The sequence below is a fragment of the Schistocerca cancellata genome, chromosome 5 (genome assembly GCF_023864275.1).
Source record: "Schistocerca cancellata isolate TAMUIC-IGC-003103 chromosome 5, iqSchCanc2.1, whole genome shotgun sequence".
In the NCBI taxonomy this organism is placed as follows: domain Eukaryota; kingdom Metazoa; phylum Arthropoda; class Insecta; order Orthoptera; family Acrididae; genus Schistocerca; species Schistocerca cancellata.
In genome coordinates, this window is record NC_064630.1 from 421,737,587 (window position 1) to 421,761,509 (window position 23,923).

General features: G+C 38.7%; 1 protein-coding gene across 1 annotated transcript in view; it reads right to left on the minus strand.

The window, feature by feature from the left end:
• The window catches only part of LOC126188195 (adenylate cyclase type 2-like), a 258,257-nt gene that overhangs the window by 61,637 nt on the left and 172,697 nt on the right, over nucleotides 1-23,923 (minus strand). Inside the window, exons 10-11 of the mRNA XM_049929738.1 lie at nucleotides 10,413-10,558; nucleotides 6,871-7,038 (exon numbers count right to left, since the gene is read on the minus strand). Of these exons, the coding sequence (XP_049785695.1) occupies nucleotides 6,871-7,038; nucleotides 10,413-10,558 (314 nt within the window). The remainder of the gene's footprint in view (nucleotides 1-6,870; nucleotides 7,039-10,412; nucleotides 10,559-23,923) is intronic.

The following is a 23,923-nucleotide window of genomic DNA, read 5'->3' on the forward strand; positions in this document are numbered from 1 at the left end:
GCAGAGATTATTTCTCTTGGGGTAGAGTAACCAGCCACAGTGGGGCATCCTATACAGTTTGGATTATGTACTTTACGAAGCATGTAGAAGACAGGAGTGCAGGTAGTGCTGGGTGTAAGGAGAGTGACAGACTCAGGTGAGAGTCTGTGGGATGGACATAATGATTTGAGAAGGGGCTGGAGATACTGCTGAATTTCTGGAACATGGCCACTGTTTCAGGGCTTGTAGGTTGACATATCTGACAGATGCGCTCCTAGAGAAAAGTTTCCCTATCTCTAGCCAGAACCCAGTCCCACATACTGTTTCTGCATTAGTTCCTAGCTCATGGAATCCCTCCAAATGGCCTGACCATCAAATTACTCATTCCTAACTGCAACTCCTCTGTCCACAATTAACTCTGTCTATTCAAATTCCTTCAGTCCATAGCCCTCACCAACCTAGTTCTGCAAAAGCATATCAATTGGACCCTCCTTTCCATCTGTTAAATTCTGTTGCTCTGCAGTCCCAAATTCCTGCATCCTATCCCCCCAATTAAAACTCTTGCACTCCGTGAACTAGAGCAGCATGCATAATACCACCTCAAATTGCTATCCAATCTGTTGAACTCCTGCCTTGGAATACCACTATCCGCCATCGCTACAGGAGCCCCAATTAAAACCTTCCCCATATCCCCTTTTAGCCTCCAGATCCTGCCTTGCAGGTATACAACATTTTCCACACATTCAGATATTCCTTCCCCCCACCCAACAGAACCCCAGAGCCTAAACAGACTCACAACACTGTCATGAACCCATTCTTCAAAAGTCTCAGTCTAACAGAAGTATCAGTTCCTTCCAATTTTTCTCTTTTGCCCCACTTCCAAATTCAGTTATGTTGGGCTTGTTAAACACCTTCTCTCCTTCTCCCACTCACTACAGTGGAAACACTTTTTCTCCACTAAAACTACCAATCAGACTCAATCCAAAACCAAAATTGAACCATGAATGACTCAGTTTACTCTTCCAACAGTGATTCATCCCCAGTGCCCCCAAATAAACCACCTGTTAACCTTCCGGAATTTCCTAGCCTCAAACATTGCCTCACTATAATTCCCCAAATCCCACAACATGGAAACCAACCTTACATCTGCAGAAAGACCTATAATCCACCACATAAATGCCAATCCCACTCTATGAACCTGCCTACTGGCAAAGTCTCTGCCATGGTGGTTATGAACTGCAGGTATTACCCGGCAGAAGTACTCTGTCAGGTGTCAGATATGTTCAACTAGAAGCCCTGGCACAATGACCCAGTACCAGAAATCCAGCAGAATCTCAGAAAGATTCTCTGCCCTTGTGGATCAACACATTCAGCATATTACTCACCCATATAAGAGTCACCGACCATTTCCTCCACTGCTTTTCTGCTGTTCCCGTTCCTTACGAACCTTGTGCCTTCCTCCTCACTTCCAATGGCCCCTCCCTTTACACTTAGTGTAAGTTTTTGCTGCAGCCTCACTGCAGGCATCTCGCTGCTGGCACATTGCTGCTGGCACATCACACATCGCTGCTAGCCAGTGGCATTGTTGCATTTATATTGCAGCATCACTGCTCACCAGCAGTAATTATGGCACAGCTGTTCTTATAGCTAGCTGAGTGCTAGCAGATTCAAACATGGCAGTGTTGGAGTGACCTTGAAGCAGCCAGTCATGCTCAAATTTCAGGGCACACTGTGATGGCTACAATGTAAAACACAAACCAGCTGGATGTCACCACCTGGTGAGGATAGTAACGAGCAGCATGGCGAGCAGTGTTAGTACAGTTTAAATAGACTAGTACGATGCAGTAGGTTTGAAGCATCATCGCTGGGCCATGTTATGAGCAGCAAGCAATGAGGTGGCAGAATACATGCATCCTAACATCCCCAATGCCTATGGACTTGCTCTTATTGAACACTATATTTCCCAATGCCTGATTAACTCCAAACCTGAAACATCCTTCCTGGTCACCATGACCAACTATATCCTAATCAATAATTACTTCTCCTTTGAAGAAATCACCTACAAACAAACCTATGATGAGGCTCCCACATGGCATCTTGCTGTGCTAACCTACTCAGGGCCATCTAGGTGAATCCTTCCCAAGCACCCAGAATCTCAAACCCCTCACCTGTTTCAGATTCAATGATGATGTTCTGATGATGTGGACCAAGGCTGAAGACACCCTATCCACATTCATCCAGAACCTCAACACTTTCTCCCCCGTTAGCTTTACCTTGTCCTCCTCAGCCCAATAAGCCCCATTTCTCAATGTTGACACCTAAAGGATGGCTACATCAGTGGCTCCACCCACATCAAACCTACAAACCACCAACAATATCTCCACTTTCAAAGCTGCCACTCATTCCACACCACAAAGTCTCTTAAATACAGCATGGTCACCCAAGATCATTGCATCTGTAGTAATGAGCAGTCCTTCCCCAAAATGTCTGAGGTCTCCGAAATTACCCTCCCAGCCTAGCTCAGAAACTGAATTCCCATGCATTGTCTCATCATTCACCTACCACTCTTCCATACCCACAGCCCAGCTGTAAAGGAGCAATCCCCCTTGACTCAGTACCACCCAAGACTGGAGCAATGTAATCACTTTCTCCACCAGGCTTTCAGCTACTGCTCATCCTCCCCTGAAATGAGAAATGTCCTCTCCAGTACTGTCCCCAAGACTCCCACAGTGGTTTTCTGCTGCCCACCAAACCTATGCTACACCCTTGTCTATCCCTCCTCCACTCCTGCCCCCTAACCCTTACCTCATGGCTCGTATCCTTGCAACAGATCCAAATGCAAGACCTATCTCATATGTCCTCCCACAGGCAGCACTACCTTCTTCCTCCATACCTATCCTGCTATCTCTTCCCCTGCTTGCCCTGTGCTTCCACTGGATTTTCCTAATTTCAGACCCAGCTGCAGTCAGTCCGTAGTGCTTGGAGACAGTGGCCATATGTATTTGAATTGTTGTTGTGTGAAAGTGAGAGAGTTCTACTTGTGAAGAAGGACTTTGTCCAAAAGCAGATAACATGTCTAGTATTCTTTCTCATTATGCCTATCTGCTACTGAACATTAAGAAGTGACAATTTTAATTTTGTGACACTGCTGTTGGCTGCTGATCAGCTTGTAATAGGAAAATCTGAAGAAAGGTTCAAATTGCAGTATTTTAGGTGAGTCAAGTTGTTGCTAAGTACAGAATGAGAATATCGACTGATAAAAAGTGATGGCATTTCGAGGACTATAATGCTTAGAGCCAAAACAGTTATAGACAGACAAGTAATTGAACAAGTAAAACATTTTAAATATCTAGAGTGCAATTTTATATTTCCTAGGCCAGGTGATGTGGATTTAAAATATTGAGACATTGTGTGGAACTGTACAACATATATTAAAATATAACACAGGGAAAGGAATGTTATTAAGAAAACTTTGTGAAGTAATAACATGCGATTGCTGTTACATGATAACACATGTTGGACCCTATCATCAAATCACTTATAACAAATCAAATCATCAGAGATTCTTTGCAGAGGGATATTCAATACTGGACCACAAATTAGACAGGAACTAAATGTAGAACTGATAACTACTATAACTGAAAAATACAGACTGAACTGGATTGACTATGTCCAACATAAGTCTAATATAGGATAACTAAAGCTGCAGTTCTGTATAATCTAATAGGAAAGAGAAACATTGGATGTCCCTTAAAAACATGTTGTAAACAATATTCTGAGGCAGAACAGATCAAAAGGCCTAATCCTTGAAGATGATTATCATGATAATAATGAGGAAGAAGAATAGTAAAAATCATGGAGCACAACAAAGCACATCATGCACATGAGGCAGAAAACAATATAAGTTATACAAGGGTAAGTCAATCATTATCCACAAAGTAGTTATAAAATTTTACTGTAATCAATTAGGAAACTTACAAGAACATCATTTTTTGACATAGTCAAAAAGAGCAAGATGTATGAGACAGGCAAAATACCCTCAGACTTCAAGAAGAATATAATAATTCCAGTCCCAAAGAAAGCAGGTGTTGACAGATGTGAAAATTACCAAACTATCAATTTAATAAGTCACAGCTGCAAAATACTAATGTGAATTCTTTACAGACGAATGGAAAAACTGGTAGAAGCCGACCTCAGTGAAGATCAGTTTGGATTCCGCAGAAATGTTGGAACACGTGAGGCAATACTGACCGTACGACTTATCTTAGAAAATAGATTAAGGAAAGGCAAACCTACATTTCTAGCATTTGTAGACTTAGAGAAAGCTTTTGACAATGTTGACTGGAATACTCTCTTTCAAATTCTAAAGGTGGCAGGGGTAAAATACAGGGAGCGAAAGGCTATTTACAATTTGTACAGAAACCAGATGGCAGTTATAAGAGTCGAGGGGCATGAAAGGGAAGCAGCAGTTGGGAAGGGAGTGAGACAGGGTTGTAGCCTCTCCCTGATGTTATTCAATCTGTATATTGAGCAAGCAGTAAAGGAAACAAAAGAAAAATTCGGAGTAGGTATTAAAGTCCATGGATAAGAAATAAAAACGTTGAGGTTCGCTGATGACATTGTAATTCTGTCAGAGACAGCAAAGGACTTGGAAGAGCAGTTGAATGGAATGGACAGTGTCTTGAAATGAGGATATAAGATGAACATCAACAAAAGCAAAACGAGGATAATGGAATGTAGTCGAATTAAGTCAGGTGATGCTGAGGGAATTAGATTGGGAAATGAGACACTTAAAGTAGTAAAGGAGTTTTGCTATTTGGGGAGCAAAATAACTGATGATGGTCGAAGTAGAGAGGATATAAAATGTAGACTGGCAATGGCAAGGAAAGCGTTTCTGAAGAAGAGAAATTTGTTAACATCGAGTATAGATTTAAGTGTCAGGAAGTCTTTTCTGAAAGTATTTGTATGGAGTGTAGCCATGTATGGAAGTGAAACATGGACAATAAATAGTTTGGACAAGAAGAGAATAGAAGCTTTCAAAATGTGGTGCTACAGAAGAATGCTGAAGATTCGATGGGTAGATCACATAACTAATGAGGAGGTGTTGAATAGAATTGGGGAGAGGAGGAGTTTGTGGCACAACTTGACAAGAAGAAGGGACTGGTTGGTAGGACATGTTCTGAGGCATCAAGGGATCACAAATTTAGTATTGGAGGGCAGCGTGGAGGGTAAAAATCGTAGAGGGAGACCAAGAGATGAATACACTAAGCAGATTCAGAAGGATGTAGGTTGCAGTAAGTACTGGGAGATGAAGGAGCTTGCACAGGATAGAGTAGCATGGAGAGCTGCATCAAACCAGTCTCAGGACTGAAGACAACAACAACAACAACAACAACAACAACAACAACAACAACAACTCCTTGCATTTCAACATATTTGGTCCATTGTTGTCCAAGCTTCCTGCTGCCCTTATAAAAGGTTCTCAGTTGAGCTGCAAGCCAGGAATGCACCGCTTCTTTCACTGCTTCATCCAAGGCATATCGACATCCTCTTAATACCTGTTTGAATGGACTAAACAGGTGATCATCAGAAAGGGCAAGATTGGGACTATATGGAGGATGATCCAGTACTTCAAATTTGAGTTTCTGGAGTGTCTCAGCAGTGTGGGCAGCAGTATGTGGATGGGCATTGTCGTGCAACAACACAACACCTTTTGACAGCAATCCTCGACATTTGTTTCAAATTGCAGGCTTTAGCCTGGCAGTAAGCATCTCACTGTAATGTACAATGTTTAATGTTGTGCCCCTTTCCCCATAATGTTGCAGTATGGGACCTTGTGCATCCAAAAAAACCGTAAGCATCAGTTTTCCTGCGGATGGTTGGGTCTTGAACTTTTTCTTACACAGCGAATTTTGATATTTCCATTCCATACTCTGCCGTTCACTCTCCGGCTCGTAATGATGGATCCATGTTTCGTCACCGGTAGTGATCCTGTCTAAGAAGTTGTCCCCTTCATTACCATAGTGATCCAAATACTTTTTGCAGATGTCAAAGCACATTTATTTATGCAACTGTGTAGTTTTGGGACCCATCTTGCACAAACTTTATGAATCCAAGGTCTGTTGTGGATAATTTTGTTGGCAGAATTTGCAGATGGTGTGACACTTTGTCAATAGTTAATCAACTGTCTAAGAGAATCATTTCACCTGAATGCTCAATGGTTTCTTCATTTGTGGTGGTAAACGGTCGTACAGCTCCTTCATCATGTGTAACACTTGTGCAAACATTTTGGAATTTTTCAATCTATTTGTAGACACTCATTATGGCAAAACACTGTTCCCTTACTGTACTGAATGTCTTCAATGAATTTCAGCCTCTGATACACCTTCTGACCACAAAAAATGGATCACTGAACGTTGCTCTTCTTTGGTGCAAATAGTCAGTGGAGCAGCCATGACTGACAGCACGGCAGCACTAATGAAACTAACCTAGCAGCTTGAAAATTGCAATGATATAACAACAAATAGACAAAGCATGCTTCAACATCAAATGACAGTACTGCCAAAGTAAACAAAAAAATCTAAATTATGGATAATAATTGACTTACCATCGTATCTTAATGTAAATCAGGATCTGATTACATTCAAATAACTTGCAGGTTATGTATGACTGTGTTTTTACTAATTAGAAATCTGAAAGATGGAGAGTGATAATTGGTATAAGATATAGATGGTTTTTACAGCCTTTTGCAGCAAATTCTAGAGAGAGAGAGAGAGAGAGAGAGAGAGAGAGAGAGAGAGAGAGAGAATCATCAAATGCTCTCATCCCTGTGTGCATCACTTCCTTCAGTCATATCCCTTATGCTAAAATTTGTAACTGGAGTAACCTTACCTGGAGAGTTTTGCACCCTGCATTGCAAGAATGCTGATAAGTACTATCAATGAACATAGTATATAGTACTTGAATAATGGATCTGGTTGTTGAGAAAAAGGTATTTCCCATTTTAATTCTTCAAAGGTCAGGCACAGAGGATTAAGCTTTCCACTCTGGCACCACCGACTGTAAAGAAATATTAAATAGGAATGTAATAGATTTACAAGAACACTGACTTTTGACAAAAAAAAAAAAAAAAAAAAAAAATACTGGCATAACTTCCTGTTAATTAAAGCTAATAAAAATATTTATCCTGATGCCACCAACAAAATGTCACAAACAGATATTTCTGGTAGAAGATGTAAAAGGAAACATTAAAAACTGATTGTCTATCAGTTTCTGTAGTGAAGTATATCATTATTTACCTTCTTGAATTATAGAAACAAAGAAACAATAGTATCTTACTTGAGCTGGAAAGAAGATGCATTACCATCCCCTTAGGAAAAGTTGCAGCAGCTAGCTCAAATGCTACAGCCTGAAATGCCAACATTGACCCACTTACCACACTAACAATGAGACAGGTGGTGCATGCCACTAAAACTTTGCTACTCATGGTGTGCCCAGCACACAGGGCTCATTCCTTTTACTGCACTCCTCAGTCCTCTGACAGCAGACCTCTTGTGGCATGACCATAGTACATTTTATCATTCCATTTTCTTTTTGTAGTCATTTAGAATCCTTTGATATGAAATTCATGTTCCTCTGTCTCTCCTTGTTTTGAATGACTCCCTAATATTTCTCTATAGCAGAAGTGACATAGAGTGTATACATTATAGAAGATGTCATTTGCATGACACCAAATCTGAGTTTACAGTTTCATACTCTAGTATAGTCCAATGCATTCTGTATTACTCAACATTCCTTGTGGGACCCATCACTGAAATAAACAGTCAAACCATTTACTGAGGACAACTTAATCAACAGACATGCAGAATTTCAGCCCATCAAAGCATGGGAATCAACACTGGTGGTGCTAAAACATTGTAGATTGCATATAAATGAATGTAGTGGGAACACAACAAATGGGTTCAAAGTCAGAACATCTAGGCTCGATACCAACAAGGTACACCTGATGTCATAAATCATCTTGTTGAGCCTCACTGTGCCGACCAACACTATCTGTTCTGAAAGACCTGAAACAACTCCCAGGCAATCATCAATAATGTCATATCCTGTCTCACAACCAACATCCATCAAGAAACCTATGAAATGTCAAACCATTGCTTTTGGTTGGGCTCCTTGCCCAGTGGGGGATCAGTCACTTGTTGCCCCAGTGCGGGCTCTGGAATTCTACTTCCCCTGTGATGGCATAAAGCCCCTTCTCTCCTCTAAGTACTTGCTCCTATGAGCTGGTGTATAAATTGGCTCACCTCTACAACTAACCCACATTTGCACTTTAAGATGAAGACCAGCAGTGTTGTTTAAATATTGAATTACTTTCCATGACAACATTTGATGATATACCCAAGAGCCATTCAACCATTTAGAAATGCATTCAAGCATTTGGAAATCAGCAGCAGCACAGATCTCTAATTAATCATAGATTATATTTGCAAATAAGACACATATTATCTGTGTACAAAACTATTTTAGAACTGAGAGAATGCCTTTAACACAAATAAAAAATACAGAAAATAAGAATGGAACACTGAGACACAACATATTTTATGTCATTGGTTTCAGATCTATGTACACTTCTTAAAGTTTTAATAATGAAATGCTGTGTCCTGTTAGGATATGATTTTATTAATTCATAAGAAATACCACTTATTCCAATATTATATTGCTTACACCTATTTCAATTACCCTGTTAACTGTTGCAGACAGAGTTTCACAGATATACATTTTTAAGGTATTATTGTATAGTCCAGAATGAGATTTTCACTCTGCAGTGGAGTGTGCGCTGATATGAAACTTCCTGGCAGATTAAAACTGTGTGCCCGACCGAGACTCGAACTCGAGACCTTTGCCTTTCGCGGGCAAGTGCTCTACCATCTGAGCTACCGAAGCACGACTCACGCTCGGTACTCACAGCTTTACTTCTGCCAGTACCTCGTCTCCTACCTTCCAAACTTTACAGAAGCTCTCCTGCGAACCCTGCAGAACTAGCACTCCTGAAAGAAAGGATATTGCGGAGACATGGCTTAGCCACAGCTGGGGGATGTTTCCAGAATGAGATTTTCACTCTGCAGCGGAGTGTGTGCTGATATAAAACTTCCTGGCAGATTAAAACTGTGTGCCCGACCGAGACTCGAACTCGGGACCTTTGCCTTTCGCGGGCAAGTTCTCTACCATCTGAGCTACCGAAGCACTTGCCCGCGAAAGGCAAAGGTTCCGAGTTCGAGTCTCGGTCGGGCACACAGTTTTAATCTGCCAGGAAGTTTCATATTGTATAGTCCATCATGTCCTGCAGAGAAGAGTAATTTAATGGGTTAGTAATGTCTGTTTCTCTGCCATCAGTGAAAGTTAGATATATTTTAGCACAAATGGATTCTGCTTGAAAATGTTTGTAATCTCATACTGGCCACTTTTCTTTTTATTGCATTTATTAAATTTTTAATGTTAAAAATTGAATTCATATGTACAGAAAATGTATGAATAACTTGCAGACCAAGCGCTACACACAAAAATAATCAAGAACCCACTGCAATTGCAAGAAATCAAAACAAAAGCAATTCATGAAAATTGGGCTCTTATAATAAGAATAAATACATGGTGTAACAGACCTCCAAAATGCATTTCTATACAGCAAAACTAAGATCTTGATTTTGTTACCCAGACTTTTGTATGCCATGTAACTAGTTAAACAGTTTATTTTTCAAGTAACTTCATTTTTTCATTTTGAATTGTTTTATAAAATACTGCTGTGGAAACAATTTGTTGGAATAATTAAATGTTATATAATTTATGTCATATTACTTGTATCAACTTTAAACTGTAGAGAACTCTTTGACCAAGGAATAGATTTTTGACATTAATACCTAAATATGTAATATTTATCAAATGTAAGGCATATCAATAAAATGTAATACCATATAGCATGCTTTCTCATTCAGTTAGCTACACAGCATCAATTCATCTGGTCTTAAGCATTCTAAAAGATTTTTTTTTTTTTAGCTGCATTCTGTACAATTCATCAGATAGCTTTGTTTCCCTTAATGAAAGAATATGTAACTCATTATAAAATATCATCCTACTGTGGTGTGTGAGTCTGCTACCATTAAGTTATATTTCCAGCAGCTTTGCAGTTAACTTATGATAAAATGAACTATTATGCTTAGTAAATATGTACATATCTGTTGGAGATGAAACTTTCAGATTCAGTAAGTTAAAAAATAGTATTCAGCATTCAGAATTTTATATTTAACCCACACTGTTATTTTTGTTATTTCCAGTGTCTAATACACTTTTCAAGGGTAATTCCCTCCCTGACTATTTCACCATATTTTATGCCTATTATTATATGAATAACAGCATTATGTATTACAAAATATACATACTCATACAGTCCAAGTTTCATGTTTTCGATTGCTTTTGACATTTCTTCATTGGCCTTGAGTAATGCCTGCTGATACTGATGCAAGTTGTTGTCCATGAAAGCAGTTCTTCTTCGTGATGCAACAGCAATACCGTCCCTTGCTCTAAGCTGCAATAGTTATTTACATTTCTTCATGACACGTTTTAGTTCAAATAAAATTGTTATATTAAAATAATCACCAGAGCCAAAATATCACTTCTAAAATTTGTTATGTTATGTTACTGCTACCTGTTGTGCATTTTATGGTGCAACTATTTGTAAGAAAGCAAGTGTTGTACTTATGGTACTCGTCACTGAAACTACCACTTTAATAGTAACAGCTTCAGTCTGCAGTTTTGTTTACAGAATGTCTGTATTATGACTTTATGCAAAAGTCAGTTATTGTTGTAAGCCATTGTGAAACAGAATGTAAGGGATGACAGGAAGTAAAGAGAATAGGTACTGTACAGTGGAAGAATCAGATCATAATATGTGAAAATATTTGCTGCTTACTATTTTGATAATGCTCATCACAGTTCCACATAATTTTTATAAGCATCTGATGGAGGTACTTCAGATGTGTGTTGTAAAGGTAGGTGAGTTCTTTCTGTATCTGTGCCATTTTTTCGAATGCCTTCCTTGTTTCTTCCATGCAAATAATATTTAAGTGACACAGCTGAGTGTGTCAATCTCCACTGGTGATGCATCAGGAGGTTAGCAAGTTACATATTTACTTTCCTCTGTGTGCTTGTATAGCTAATTCTTAAGTTAGTAATACAGGGGATGGATAGAATGTTTGCATGCTGTGTGTGGATGCAGGAGAAGCTGGCTGCAGTTCATGAGCAGCTGAAGGTGCTTTTTGCCACAGTCAGCTGTCTTCAGGCTGCTGCCTTGGTGTGTAGAGGTGGCAGAGAATCTGGTGTGTCACATGGGACTCTAAGGGGTCACGTGTTTCATCCATAGGCTCTGCTGCTGAGGCACCTTGTGGTGTCTTCAATGTGGAGGATCTGCTCTCACCACAATATGACTGGCAGGTGGAAACGTGTTTGCAAAGTTGGACGTGCACAGTTAACGTGGTGGGTTGCCAGCTGGCCTTGCCTGTTCACCCTGTGACTGGACACATGGCTGCTCCTTCAGCAGGGTACAAGCAGGCACATCGGGGGAGAGGTGTATGCTAGATTCTGGGAGCTACAATGTTAGGAAAGAAATCCAATTTGCACTTGGTACTTCTGCTGGGGGAAGGGAGGGGCTCATCTGAGAAGTGGAGGAGGCCTTAAGTGCAGCTATCAAGTATGCAAGGTACAGTCATTTGCAAGATAAGGTTCACATTGACACCAGCATCTGTTGCTTGGGTTCAGAGGTCACCCTCAGTTTACTCGGATGACTGGAGGAGGTGGTGGAGACGGCTGGCCTAGAGCCCACAATTCACAGCATCATTCTGAGAAATTGGAGTCCTTTGGTATGGAGCTGCGTAGAGGATCTCAAACAAAGATTCCATCAGTTCAGTGAAAGTCTTGGCTGCATATTTCTGGATTTATATTATAGGGTGGAAAATTATAGAACTCCCCTTGATAGGTGAGGGGTGCACTGTACAAAGGAAACAGCTACTCTGGTATTGGGGTACCTCTGGAATGCACAAGGGTCTTTTTTGAGGTTAAATGAGAGCTTGAGGTCCTCTGATGAATGATTGGCATTCGATATGCGGAGATCAAAACCAGACCGTGTACAAAGTAAAGACACTTTGACCATCAAAATTTTGACAGTAAGTTGACAAAGTATTTGTAACAATTTCTGAATTTACTGCCCTCCAGGAAAGCTGTCATGCTAAAATTATTCTCGAAATTGCAAGCTGGCTGAAACCTGAAGTCAAAAGATCTGAAATATTTAGCAGGGCATGGAATTTATAATGAAAGTACAAATTAGATGCCTTAGGTAGGGGAGTGTTCATTGCAGTCAAGAAAAATATTGTGTCTATTGAGGTCAAAACTGTGTGTAACTGTGATGTATCTGGGCGTGTGTAACAGGTCTAGGTAAACTCAAGTTAATTATTGTATCTTTTTACTGGTCACCTGATTATTCTGTGACAGCTTTAGATTCATTCGAAGATAATATACACTCTGTAGCTTGGAAATACCCAGATTATGCAATATTAGTTGGCAGTAATTTTAACCTACTGAGTATTTGTACGTCTGTGGATTCATTGTAGATGGTATGCAAAGGCAGTCTTGTGACTTACTTTTCAATATGTTTTCTGAAAACTGGCCAGTGCAGCTAGTTTGACCGCACACATGCTGGGGAAATATTTTAGACCTTGTAGGACCTTGTTGACGGTGTCAGTTTAAGGTAGGGATTAGTGATCATGACATCATCACAGTAACAATGGTTACTAAAGTTAATAAATCCAAAAGGATGCTAGGAGAGTATTTTTGCTAGAAAAAGCAGAAGCTTTTATTAGCATCCTACATAGAGAATGACTGGACATAATTTAGCTCCAATATGATGGAGGCAGAGGAATTATGAGCAAAGTTTAAACAGATTGTAGATCAAGCTCTGGAGAAATGTGTGCTGAGTAAGTGGATTAAGGTCAGAAAAGACCCACCACAATTCAATAACAAAACTGGAAATGTTGAGGAAGCAGAGATGATTGCTCACTTGGTTCATAAAAGAACATGCAAATGATGACAGGCAAAAGTTAGTAGAAATTTGTGCATCTGTAAAATGATAGATGTGTGAAGCATTCAATGATTACCGTCATCATACCTTAGTAAAAGACCCTGCTGAGAACCCAAGTAAGTTCTGGTCCTAAGTAAAATCACTAAGCGAGTCAAAGGCTTCAACACAGACATTCGTTGACCGTTATAGTGTGGCAGTAGAAGACTGCAAAATGAAAGTTAAAGTTTTGTCTTGCATTTAAGAAATCAGTTACACAGGAGAACTGTACAAACATATTGTCATTTGACTTTTGCATGCACTTCTGAATGGAGGACATAGTAATAGGCATCACTGGTATAGGGAAACAACTGACAGATTTGAAAAAAATATGAGTCACCAGGTCTGGATGGCATCCTAATTCAGTTTTACTTAGCATACATGTATCATTAATCGCTCACTCAGCACAAAGACTCAAGTGATTGAAAAAATGTGCAGATGACTCCTCTAATATGAAGGGTTAAAGAAAAGACCTGCAAAATTACAGGTCAATATCTTTAACATGAGTTTACTGCAGAATTCTTGAACATAGCCTCAACTCAAATGCAATACATTTCCTTGAGACAGAAAAGCTTCTGCCCACAAATCAGCATGGTTTTAGAAAGAATCACTCATGTGAATCTAAACTTGACCTTTTCTCACATGATATCCTGTGAACCATGGATGAAGGCCAACAGACAAATTCCATATTCCTATGTTGCTGAACAGCTTTTCTCATAGTATCCCACTGCAGACTGTTAAGGAAAGTACGAGCACATGGAATAGATTCCCAGATATGTGAGATATGTAAGTAGTTCAAAGATTTCTTATGAAATAGAACCATACATGATATCCTTGATGTTGGTTAATCATTGGAGGCAAGGGTATCTTCAGGGGTGCACCAGGAAATTATAATTGACCTGTCTTGCTATTCTCTACATTCATAAATGATCTGACAATCAGGATGAGCAGCAATCTGTAGCTGTTTGCCAAAGATACTTTGGTGTATGGGAATGAGTCACTGAGTGACTGCAGGAGAATACAAGATGACTTAGACAAAGTTTCTAGTGTGCATGGTGACTGGCAACTGGCTCTGAATATAGTGAAATGTGGGTTACTGCTGATGAGTAGGAAAAATAATCACATAATGTTCAAATACAGCATTAGTAGTGTCTTTTGCTTGACATAGTCATGTAAATTAAATATGTAGATGTAATGTTGCAAAGCAATATGAAATGGAAAGAGCATGTAATGACAATATTAGGGAAAGCAAATGATTGACTTTGGTTTATTGTGAGACTTCTAGGAGAGAGTAACTCATCTGTAAAGGAGGCTGCATATAGAACATGAGTGCAACCCATTCTTGAGTACTGCTTCAGTGTTTGGGACCCTCACCAGACCAGATTGGAGGAAGACATCAAAGCAATTCAGAATGGGCTGCTAGATTTGTTACCAGTAGGGTCGATCAACATACAAGCATTGCAAAGATGTTTCATGAACTGAAATGAAAATCCCTGGAGGGAAGATGACATCCTTTTTGTGAATCATTCTTCAGCTTGGCCTTTGAAGATGACTGTATAACAGTTCTGCTGCCACCAACAAAAATTTCCCTAAGAATTGCAAAGATAAGATTACAAAAATTATGGCTCGTATGGAGGCATATGTTGTTGTTGTGGTCTTCAGTCCTGAGACTGGTTTGATGCAGCTCTCCATGCTACTCTATCCTGTGCAAGCTTCTTCATCTCCCAGTACCTACTGCAGCCTACATCCTTCTGAATCTGCTTAGTGTATTCATCTCTTGGTCTCCCCCTACGATTTTTACCCTCCACGCTACCCTCCAATACTAAATTGGTGATCCCTCGATGTCTCAGAACATGTCCTACCAACCGATCCCTTCTTCTAGTCAAGTTGTGCCACAAGCTCCTCTTCTCCCCAGTTCTATTCAATACCTCTTCATTTGTTATGTGATCTACCCATCTAATCTTCAGAATTCTTCTGTAGCTCCACATTTTGAAAGCTTCTATTCGGTGGCAGGAGGAACAAGACTTTTGGTCAGGTGAATACAGGGTTATAAATACAAAATCAAATAGGGGTAATGCTGGAGTAGGTTTAATAATGAATAAAAAAATAGGAGTATGGATAAGCTACTACAAACAGCATAGTGAACGCATTGTTGTGGCCAAGATATGTAGTTACTCGAATCTAAGCCGCACTTTTTTTCCGGTTTTTGTAATCCAAAAAACCGCCTGCGGCTTAGAATCGAGTGCAAAGCAAGCGGAAGTTCTGAAAAAATGTTCGTAGGTGCTGCCACAACTAACTTCTCCCGTCGAATATATGTAGCGCTACACAGGCATGCTTTGTAGGCACAAAGATAAATACTGGTGCCAAAACCTCTGTCTCAGTAAATAATTTTTTTTTAAAAAAAGGGTGGAAGACAAGCTTTTTTTCTCCGCCCTGAGTTTCGACCACTGCATTTTCATACATTATCCAATGAAGTAAGTACAAATTCCGTATTGTTCATCTTCGAATGTAGCAGAATTTCAATGTACTACGAAAATCCGACTGGCAAGACTGTTTGGGATGTTTGTCAATATGGCCAACTCTACGTTCTAAATTTTTTCCTACCTGTGAGAAGAGATGGTTGCTAATAGGAACCTGACGAAATGTGAATCATATACAGTATTCTCTTCACCATAAGAAAGAATGCGAATATAAACATTTTGCCATGTATTCTTTCGTGTTTGCTGCTATCTCATTTAAATCCTGTCTGCCTAATAAACTACGAAACTAGAGTGAGACAACAGCAAACGCGGAAGAATATACATATCCTGTCATGTTTATATTCGTATTATTCTTATACCTAATAGTGATACAGTCAGAAATGAAGCACGGCAAGATGACTCTATTTTCTGTGCAGAATTTGATGTACTAAAGAAGCGGCCACAAAGATTTTCAAACGGAGAAAAATTTTCGCCTAACTCTCGTTCAGAACATGTTCTGTCATATGCAGTCTATTATTTGGTTCTTGTTAAACATTGTCAAAGAAAGCAGCAGTGTAAGTAACAACAAATAGCAGTCTTTTGCCATTGTTTCGCTAATGAGACGATTCCTGTTTTTTTTTAATTGTAAGCGGGAGTAGCAATCACAAAAGCAAGCCATGCCGCGAGTGGCGACAGGCCATAAACATACACTATCAGAATGCGACAAACAATACGTGACATAGTACAGTAGTGCATTTTCAGCTTAGCGTGACGTAAACACCTATAACAAAGAAAACGACACTTATCAGATCAAAGCAAAATAAGCAATCGATTCAAACCAGACGAAGCACGTGAAAAAGGAAGGGTACCCATATAGATACATAAATGCATATGCCTGACGCATAGCAATGGCTACCTGGTAAAGCTTAACTGCTAAGCTTACGACTCGAACCAAACTACTGTAGCTGTATCGTCACTCATTCGACCTAAATTGTGTCTTATATTACAATGGACCAACTTTGTTTCGATTTGGAGGTGCGGCCTAAAACTTTTCTCTCCCCTTGAATTTCGAGTCTCAAATTTCACGTGCGGCTTAGATTCGGGATTTTTTTTTTTCTTTTATTTCGAGTCTCATTTTTCAGGTGCGGCTTAGATTCGAGTGCGGCTTAGATTCGAGTAAATACGGTAGACATGAAGCCCACGTCTACTACAGTAGTACAAGTTTATATGCCAACTAGCTCTGCAGATAGAGGCATATAGATAGTCATTTTTCCCTTGCTCTGTTTGTGAACAGAAGAGGAAAGGAAATTACTAGTAGTTGTACAAGGTACCTTCTGCCATACATGCTATGGTGGTTTGCAGAGTATATATGTAGATTTGTATTGTGATGGAGACACTGAAACAGAAAGTACCTTATTTTACATTAAGTGCAAATTTTTTTTTTTTTTTTTTTTTTTTTTTTTTTTGGAAAGAAAAGTGGAGAATACTGAAGATAAGAAACTTGTTCATCCACCAAACTTTTTTGACTGTATTGTGTTTACTAAAAGACAGGGTAAGTAATATTATAATGGAATTTTTGTGATGACACAATAAACAAAGTGTTACCATTGCTTCATGTTCGTGTATGTGTGTGTGTCTGTGTGTTGTATGAGAGTGTGTATTTTCAGCACAAAAAGTTCAATAGCTCAAAACCTTAGTTATGTCTCTGTAGTGTGACATGTGTTAATTGACACACACCACTTAGCTATTGGAAAAGAGAAACAGTTGTTTATAGACTTGAGAGGTACTGATAATCTGGAAACTGTTTGTCTTTTGAAACTTTCATATTTCAATATTTATTGGACAAAAATCCTGATGGAATGTAATTCATTCATTAATCCACACATTCTGTTCTGTAAATCTCATAAAAGAGCACCTTTACAGATGTAGAATGAGTGAAGTTATACGTTAACATGGAGAAGCAGCCAATGCACACTACTTCTATAAAGCATATTTACAGTGATTTATAACTAGCAGTTATCTACTAACATACGTGGGCAAGTCAGTAAGTAAAGGAAAATTTTTTTCCTATTCCATAGGTTGACAGAACTGACACTACAATGACATGCATGTGCATGTGCCTCATTGTCCATGTGCATCTACGAAGAAATAAGGGAATGATTTGTTTTTTGTACTCTGAAGGGACTAAAGATTTGGAGATTATTCACACAAAATAGCTGCAGTGTGGTAACAGGTATCTTAGTGATAAAAACATTATGAGTGGATAAATTTCTTTGAAAGTGGATGTATATCTGTCTGCAACAAAGAGCTTCAGGTAGGCCTTCCACTTTGCAAATGGACGGGAACACTGAGACAGCTGAGCAAATGATTTGCCATAATTATCATGCAAGAATTGTTGATATTTCACACAAATTGAATATTAGCCATGGTCCAGCATTTGAAATTGTTCCTGAACCTCTTAAACTGCTTCAGATTTTGAGTTTGTTGGGTACCTCATCAACTGACATGCAAACACAAATTGGAAAGTTTGTAAATGTCAAAATCAAATTTAAGACTTTGTGAAGTGAAAGAAGGAATATTTCTCAGTTGCTTAGTAACAGCTGATGTTGGTTTACAATTAGAAACCACAGAATAAGCTACAGAACATGCTGAGGAGAACATCCATCTTTACCTATAACAAAAAAAACAACAAAAGCCATGATTCTGCAGGAAATTTGAAATTTCAATGTTTTGGAATATGAAAGGTCAAACAGTGAATGGTGACAATTACTGTGAGATTTGAAATCCAACATCAAAATGAAGATGACAAGGAAGCTTTCAAAAGGCATGATTTTGTTTCAGGATAATGTATGTCTTCATACAACTGAGAAAACAACCAGTACATGCAAAGTCTTGGTTTTAAGCAGCTGAAGCACCTGTCACACAGTTCTGATCTACCTTCATGAAATGTTCATCTTTTTGATCCAGTGGAGGAGCACCTGCCTGAGTTTATATTTTCCATTAATGACAAGGTTGTGGACATGGTGTAAGAGTGAATGTACACATTCTAACAAAGCAGTTTCCAGGAAATTAGGAAGCTTGTTAGGAGATGGACCAAGTGCATAGAGATCAAGGGAGTCATGTACAGAAATGATGTTACTTGCAATGTTGTTTTCCCAATTAAAAAGTTTCTTTTTAAAGTATCCCTTCACTTTCTGGCTTTCCCTCATAGGCAATTATGACAATTACACCTAGATTACAATGTTAGGAGAAAAGTAGCTACTTTATAGAAAAGCACCGCTCTTCCACTTCCACTACTTGACTGCTGTGTTTATTTACTTCTCCATACTAAGCACCCAAGTAACTTTACTGATTAACAGAATACCATCTGCTCTCTATATACTAGAAAATTTGAAACCTCTTTAACATGGACATTCATGTTAACTGGAATTTACATCCCTGAGTCCAAAAATTTGGATATATTGCAGAAGGACTGGCTAATCAGATTCTCTTTTACTTTGTTTTTGCATATCTGCTGATTTCCAATTTTGTATTAAAAAATTGTAACCAGTACAGAAAACACTATAAAGAGGATTTTGATGCATCAGTTATTGTCCATATCGAAATTGTTTTTACTACTTACAGTTTTGTGGTTATGACTTCTTGCAGACCAAGTTCACTCTTATTACTAACAGCAAAAGCCAGTATGGAGTAAATGTATTGGTACACTAGTCTAAGAATTTCAAGGTCTGTGAAAGATCTTCTACAAAGTGTTAAGTTATTGATTTTGTGTAACAGTCTTACTTCATACTTCAGTAAAATAAATAATGTTTACCTTAGCTGCACTGCCCCATAAGATTACACCATAGGACAGTACATGGTGAAAGTATGCTAGTAATCCCATATGCAGAAACACACTGTGAGTGGGTGCGAACAAAGCTGAACTGAAGATTTTGGTTAACTTACCAAGGGGCTGGCACCACATCAGTTTTTTGTCTATCTGGATGCCTATTTATCTCTACTTCTTACACCTGTAAGTCATTTGTTATGCATAGTTTGAGCTTTAATCAAATCAGGAGTTGAGCTGTTGGTTATGTGCCAATTGTAAACCTGTTCCACTATATTTCCTCGCTTTCATACGGATGTGTATGGACTGTTTGTCAATATACTTGGGTAATTAACAAACGTAATTGTTTTTTAAGTGTCCTGCTATTTCTCTGGTAAATCATGCACTGAATCTTGTGGGACACAACAATTAACCATTAAAGGTTTTTGTGTTTGTAGGTGAGTAATCATTTTATCTTTACACAAAAGTCTGACTACTCCCCTAGTTGTCTTCATCAGATGCTGAGTGCAGATTTCATTGATTAGTGTTTGAACTCTACCAAACCGTTAATGATACACACTGTGTGCTGCCTTAGCGATTGTGTCTCATTGATGTTTCCAGTATCAGCAGTGTCTTCGTCGACTGCACAAGGCACGTTGCACACCATTAACATCTCTGCAGAAGAGACATTTAAACCAGCCACCATGAGCCACTGTTATATAGGGGTTTCCATATGGCACTGGGTGGTGCTACACATGCCACCAGAAGAACTGAATTCTCATCACCTCATTGTCTGCAGTTATGATTGGAATGTGCATCTTTTTAAGCTACTGCACTCAGAGCTCTGCCTCAGATTACCCTTAGATTACTCTCAGATCATATCAAGTCTACAAAAGACTTGCAGTGTCTCATTATAAACATAGCAAAACACTGTTGTTACTCTGACTGCTTAGGAATGTTGTAATCCAATACTAGTGGATCAGAGAGAGACTGAGGAGGGACTCAAGGATATTCTTAATATGTATACACTCTAAATAAATGCATTTATGCTTTAATCATTATATAGCATTTGATGTGTTCTAAAGTGCTCATCCATTTTGTTATACTGATGGACACAACAGACTTCTGGTAATGAGTTTGTGGTTAATGACTATTTGGATCCACAGAAGGAGATTCAACATCTGTGCCTAATCAACTAATCAATATTTCTTTTTATGTTGGTGGAACTAATTGAAATTTTTCTTCTCTAGAAACAACCAAGACTGGAGAGTGTCAAGATTTTTGCAGTATTATTACAGTGTTCCTAAATTTGTTATATCTATTATTGAAGTTATTTAAATTTTGTATGCATCAGTAACTTGTAGAGAGCAACCACCCACTACACTTACTCAGGTTCAGGTCCAACAAATCCAAACTTTGCTAGCAAGCAGTACCAAACTGGTGGAAGTCCAACAAGCAAAGATAACTGAAGCACAGAATGCCAGTGGCCAGTTGCCATCACCTCCCTTCCATTCTTCTGAGGAAAACCAAGAGGACTGGATGGATTACAGTTTACAGCTCAAGCAGCACTTTGCAGTGTACAAAATCAAAGGTGACTCACAATGTTCTTTACTTGGGTAGGAGAGCATATTTTTTGTTTGTATAGGAAATCATTCCCTCAAGTAGAGCCCTAAATCCTAGCCTATGATGTAGTTGTTTGGAAATTAGATGAATTTTTTGAAGCTCAGATTTATGTAGCTGCTGCCTATTTCAAATTTTTTTGTACCCATTGTCATAGTATCAATCTTACAAGCAGTGGATTGGTGTACTCAAGGGGATGGCTAGGAACTCTAAATTTAAGTGCAGTTCTGGAGCTTCTTTTTCAAGACAAAATATTCACGATGCCATTATTCAGAACCTTTCAGACAACAGAATATAGGCTGAGATTCTAAAGCATCACAATCCTTGTCTCAAAGGTCGATGTAAAATAATTGAAGCTCAGGGAGAACAAGATTTCACGGAACATGACTTTAATGTGCCTGTTGTTGCAACATCCACTATGGCTAGTACTAAACGAGCTCTGCTCCACATAGGTTGACAGAAGACACAAATGATGGCTTAAGGAGAGCATGAGACACCTGGCCACTTATATTGTACATTCACATGGTCCAAAGTATTCTGTCATGTGTTATGTGACACATTATCAGAAACACTGCTTCTTCGACTATGAAGAATGCTGACAATGTCACAAATCAGGACACACACAGCAAGTGTGTGTGCGAAAGAAGTGCCAAGAAAACTATGCTACAGTTCAGTCTAGATTTGAACAAATGGTAATTAATATGATCTCACATTCTGAATCTTTACCTGCACCTCTTGGTAATACCCATAGGAACTGTCGCTGAAAGCACGTGAATTGCCACACTGTGCAATACTTGACTAATTCAAATCAGTTATTCTCAAATGGACAAACAGAAAGGGGCTGTTGACTGCACTTTTCCATCCGAGAAAAGATATGCCTGATCGTACAGCATGGAAGCTGCAATGTTTGTCACTACTTCTTGCAAATTACCTGTATGAGATTCTCTATCAACTTACACCATAGCATGCAAATGCATATATTCTGTTTTTACCTATTGCAAATTCTCTGGAATTCAAAGCATCAGAAGCTTATTGTCTTTATTTGATTAGCATCATTTGCAAGCACAGCTAGCTTTTCCTATGGCATGTTGACGGATCACACAAGTTACTGAACAGGATCAATCCATATGATAGTTCAAGTATTACATTCAAATGTGCTAACCTCAAATACAAAATCTATTTGAGATGCATTACTACATAAATACTGTGCACACCACAACAAGCATCATGATTCCCACATTATTGCAGGCAACATATTTTGTAACTGTTATATAGGGGACATTAGGTAATTGTTAGAACTCGGCAGCTAGTGCACACGCACTGTGTGCGACTTGAACTTGACAAGCAAATAGAACGATGATTGCCCACTGCCATGCACACACAAATAACCAAGCAGCTCTGGGCCAAGAGTTTTTCAATTAGCTTCTACCTGACGGTACTTGACAATGCATCTATTTCAATTTTGCTGGTCCGTTCTGGAACATGGTTACTGATTATCATCGATGTGTACAGTAGATATTCATCTGTATCCATTTTTCATTTCAGTGCATTTGAAAACTAGCACTAGCACCATAAAAGTGCTTGCTTCTGTCATTTGTTTAGAAAGTTTTCCACAAACAATTGCTTCAGACAATGGTCCACAGTTTTCTTCACTGGAATTCCAACAGTTTTGCCAACAAAATGGGATTTGTCATATCCAAATGGCACCGTTCTCTCCTCAATCAAACTGTGAAGCTGACTGTTTTGTTCACACTTTCAAGACTCAAATGCCCAAACTTCATGCTTCACACTCAAGGGAAAATGATTTGTTGTTACTTCTTAGTATAGTATCTATTGCATTCTGACTTTTCATGATGCTTTGCCAGCATAATTGTTACAGTTCAAAACAAGGCAATTGGAGTTTAACAACTTGTCGATGATGAAATCATTAAAGATGTTGCACAAGATCAGGTTGGGGAAGGAAATTAGTCACACCTTTTTCAAAAGAATAATACTAGCATTTGACTTAAGTGATATATGGAAACTGTGGGAAACCTAAATGTGGATGGCTAGATGAGGATTTGAACCATCTCTTGAATTTAAGTACACCGTCTTAACAACTCTGTCACCTGTCATTGTTATTTATGGCAAACACCATTTAAAATGCAGAAAATTGTAGTAGGAATAAAGTTAAGTTTACGACTGAGAATATATATGTCAATTTATGAAGAATAAAAAAATTATGACTGTGCTGTGATAGTATAATATTAATTTTTCTCATTCCTGAAAGCACATGCAGAATTTTGAGTATCAAACAATCAAACTGATAATTATAGAACTGGAAAGAGCTGTGCTTTTCTTAAATATGTGCGCTGAAAGGAAGTGTATCAGAACAGTGCTACACAGTGAACTAAAATAGTCTCGAAAAACAGTGTTAGCAAGATGAGGCAGTGTTCACTTACATAAATACATATCAAATGACAGCAGGGACAGATACACATGGTAACATGAAGCACTAGTTTTCACAAGTAAATATTTCTTCATCTGACAGCAGAGAAAAAAGTATTGATACTGATCAAGAATTAAAGATGAACAACATCCATGATCCTGAGTTAACAAAGGCACACCAGGGAAAGATAAGAAATCAGTTAGTAACTTAAGTTACACATATCAGACAAGCCAGTTGACAAGTCAGAGATAAAGGAAAAACAGATGTCTAGATGAGAGAAAAAAAATACTTCAGAAAATCAGAGGTCTGTTACGAAAATTGATGATGCAGTCCAGATCAGTGGTACTGTGTGACAGAAGTTACACCAATTTGTTGTCTAAAGTAGTCATTAGTTGGTATTGGACGATGCTGCCTCAAAAATTCACATGTGCATGAGGCTAATGGCATCACTGCAAGGAATGAAGACATTGTTG